General features: G+C 34.8%; 1 protein-coding gene across 1 annotated transcript; it reads right to left on the reverse strand.

The window, feature by feature from the left end:
- Positions 1-406: 406 nt before the first annotated feature.
- On the reverse strand, positions 407-2,626 carry LOC107903838 (peptide-N4-(N-acetyl-beta-glucosaminyl)asparagine amidase A). The gene has a single exon (XM_016830009.2). It carries the CDS (start codon positions 2,501-2,503, stop codon positions 689-691), a length of 1,815 nt encoding a protein of 604 aa, XP_016685498.1. The 5' UTR covers positions 2,504-2,626; the 3' UTR covers positions 407-688.
- Positions 2,627-3,236: the final 610 nt, after the last annotated feature.

Genomic DNA, 3,236 nt, shown 5'->3' on the forward strand with positions numbered 1-3,236 from the left:
CATGATATTGTTTGCGATGTTGCCATTTCAATTGCTTCTAGGGACCATGGTAAGGAAGACGTATTTGAAGGGTGATCAGATGAGGAAACTATGAGAAACTACGGTCTTATTAGCGTACAATATATAAGGTTTATTTATATATAAAATACAGTTTCATATAATCCTTCAAATACATACTTTCAATTTCAGATGACTTTAAATAAAAAACTTGAGTACATACTTTCAACTTTTTGTTAACTTTTACTTTAAGAATAAAAGATATATCTAAAAACAAAGGTTAAAGATATTTATAATTTAAAGCCAAGATGCTGTAAAACAGCATAAGTAAATTATTAAATTAATAATGCATAATATCATTCATGTAAATTTAACCCATAAAACATATAAATTTATTCAAAATTTCTCAACTATTCCTATCATTATCAGACTACATATGAATACTAAGCTCTCAAAATCCATTTATGGAACGACTTTTCTTCTGAAATTGATAATATGGGGTTCCTTGTTATTGCCAAAAGAGAGTCTAGTGTTTTTGCTTTTAAGTGCAAAGAACATAGCAAAATAAATATAAAGATAGAAGAGTTGATAAAACAGCTCCAATTTGATCAGTTACGTTGAATATAGGATCCTGGAATATCTAACATGAAACCCTTTATTGATGAGCTCAAATTCATCATTGTCTCTGCTACTAAAAAGCCTTTTTCACTGACTTGACTTCAAAATCATCACACAGTTTTCCCACTTCATCATACTCAATCAAGTTGTTAGAGCTGCTAATGTTCCTGGAGTAGCACATATCACTTCCATGGTATTCATATACCTGTTTTGTTCCTCGCAATCTTTTGGTGGTCGAGTAGTTTTTCACTTCAATAACCGATTGTGCTTTCTGGGTATTTCGCAGAAAGCTGATGAAGAAATCCAAACCACCATGCTTGTACTTGTTCTCGTTGAATCCTAACGTGACATTGCTGACAAAAATGAAGGAACCTTCTCCTTGTAATGTGAAGTCTGCATAAAAGTTTAAATGGAAAGTTCTAAATGATTCCTCAACATGAACATGATGAAATGGCATCTTTGTGTAAACCCTGTCATTGAAATGGATAATCTGATCCACAACCTGAAAATCTCCATCTTTAGCTACTTGCAATGAGTTATTATACCTAAACTCTTGAATGGAATGAGTTGTGATGTTCCCATAAGATGATTTGATCCATCCAGTTGAAGATATGAGCCTCTTTGAATTTGTCAAGAATGTTCCATTTAATCCCTTGAAATCTGATTCTTCATAAACATTAGCAGCTTTGTTACTGAACTTCACAAGTCCCCCTTCAGTTTTTGCCTTTCTGGTATCTAACCAGAGGTGCAAATTAGCATCTATAAACCAGACATTCAAGGCATTGGTGACACTGAACCCCAATGTATGGGGTTTTCCATCCAACATATTGCCTAAAAATGGGGTCATTTCGGTATCGTAAGAAGGTAGGTTGAAAGAGCTAATACCAGTAATGGGAGTCCAAAATGAAGGATTGATTCCACCAGTATAGATCACCGTAAAAGGCCAAACTGCACCCACCACTTCACCATCAAGATAGATTACAACTTCTCTAAATGGTCCATTCCCAGGAGTGTCACTTAGATTATTTGCAGCAATGTAATCATTCTGAAAATTCCCATACCAGAACTCATCATTTTCATGAAAAGATATATAAACTTCCAATACAGCTCTATACACATTTTCAGGTATTTGAAATTGCTTCGACTTTGTTTCATTTGAATTTCGTACTTCAAACCACAAACCATCGTTTAGTGGCCGATCTTGGGAAATTGGTAAGATCAGATCAGCCTTAGAATAATAGTTAGATGCCAAGTTATTCAAACTGGTCTTATTCTCATCATTATTGATCATCACATTGCATTCAACAGGGTAAAAATGAAAGGTTAAATTAACATGGTAGACACCTGTATAAGTCTGATCCACAATGTTACCAAGATAAACAGCTAAAGTTTGTGTTTGGTTCTTCAAGAGCAATGAATTGTACCTTGTTATATCTTTCTCAACGCTCCAAATAATTCCCTTTGGTGTAGGCTCTGCCGTGCAGCCCCGAAGGAGCTCGACGCCAGATAGCCAAACCCCGAAAATACGATCAAACTGTGTTCCTTTACATGTTGCCTTCCATTCAAGCACAATTTTGGTGAACTTTTGAGAGTAACAAGCTGGTGGGGTGTAGTTTACAACAACTGGGGGTCTCCCATATGTGAAGCCGAAATCATGATGAAGAACATGGTACGAACATGGCTTGGTATTTGGTAATTTGATGGGTTTGGTTACTTCAAAGTATACAGTTGAAGAGTTTTCATTGAAGGGTATTGTGTTGATCAGGTGAGAGCGGTGATTTGATCTAAGGATCATGTTATTGCTTTTATGGAGATTAGCCATGGAGAAGAGAGGCTGGTAGAGGAATAGCAAGAGAAAGAAGTGGAGACTGAACAGAGAGGAAGCCATTAATGGTGGCTTGCAAACTGATTTGCTGGTTTTTTACTGTGAACGAGTAAAATCAATGCTGATATTTATTGTTAGAAATTTGAACTTTGAGGAAAGGATAACTATGGGTCAAGATTTTTGACATCTTACCATAAACATGAAATGAAGTCTTGTATTTGAGAATTAAAAATTGAAGCAAGTATATCAGCATTTCAGTTTTACCATTAAAGAAATGAAAGTAAGTATTAAAGAAACTGCAAAGTTTGAGTAGGTCAGCATATATATTGCCTTGTAAGTTACGTAGCTGGGGAAGTATCTGATGGTAACTATGGTTCGTGTAGTGAGATTCTTCTCATCAAATCTATTAAGGAAAATTAGATCATAAACCATATGAATCCAGAGCTTAATAGAGTTGGCATATCACTCAAATTTCAAACTAAAATCCAATCATGTGAATATCAACACAAATATGGCTTCCATTCTAATTGAGTCTTCTATGAATTAATATTGTACTAATCGGGTCTTTCTATCACCATAATTGTTAATTTAGTTATTCTATTCATGCTTTTCTTTTTGACATAAAAAGGTTTCCATTTCATCTTAAGAACAATATACACAATCTCCCAAAATCGAGAAACAAAAGACAACAAACCATCACAGTGGCAAAACTCACAAAGATTCATCAATGAAATTGGGAGAGGAATCACCACACGAGGTCAACATTTTATTCGATTTCGACGAATAAATGCATATG

This window comes from Gossypium hirsutum, chromosome D13 (assembly GCF_007990345.1).
Source record: "Gossypium hirsutum isolate 1008001.06 chromosome D13, Gossypium_hirsutum_v2.1, whole genome shotgun sequence".
Lineage (NCBI taxonomy): Eukaryota > Viridiplantae > Streptophyta > Magnoliopsida > Malvales > Malvaceae > Gossypium > Gossypium hirsutum.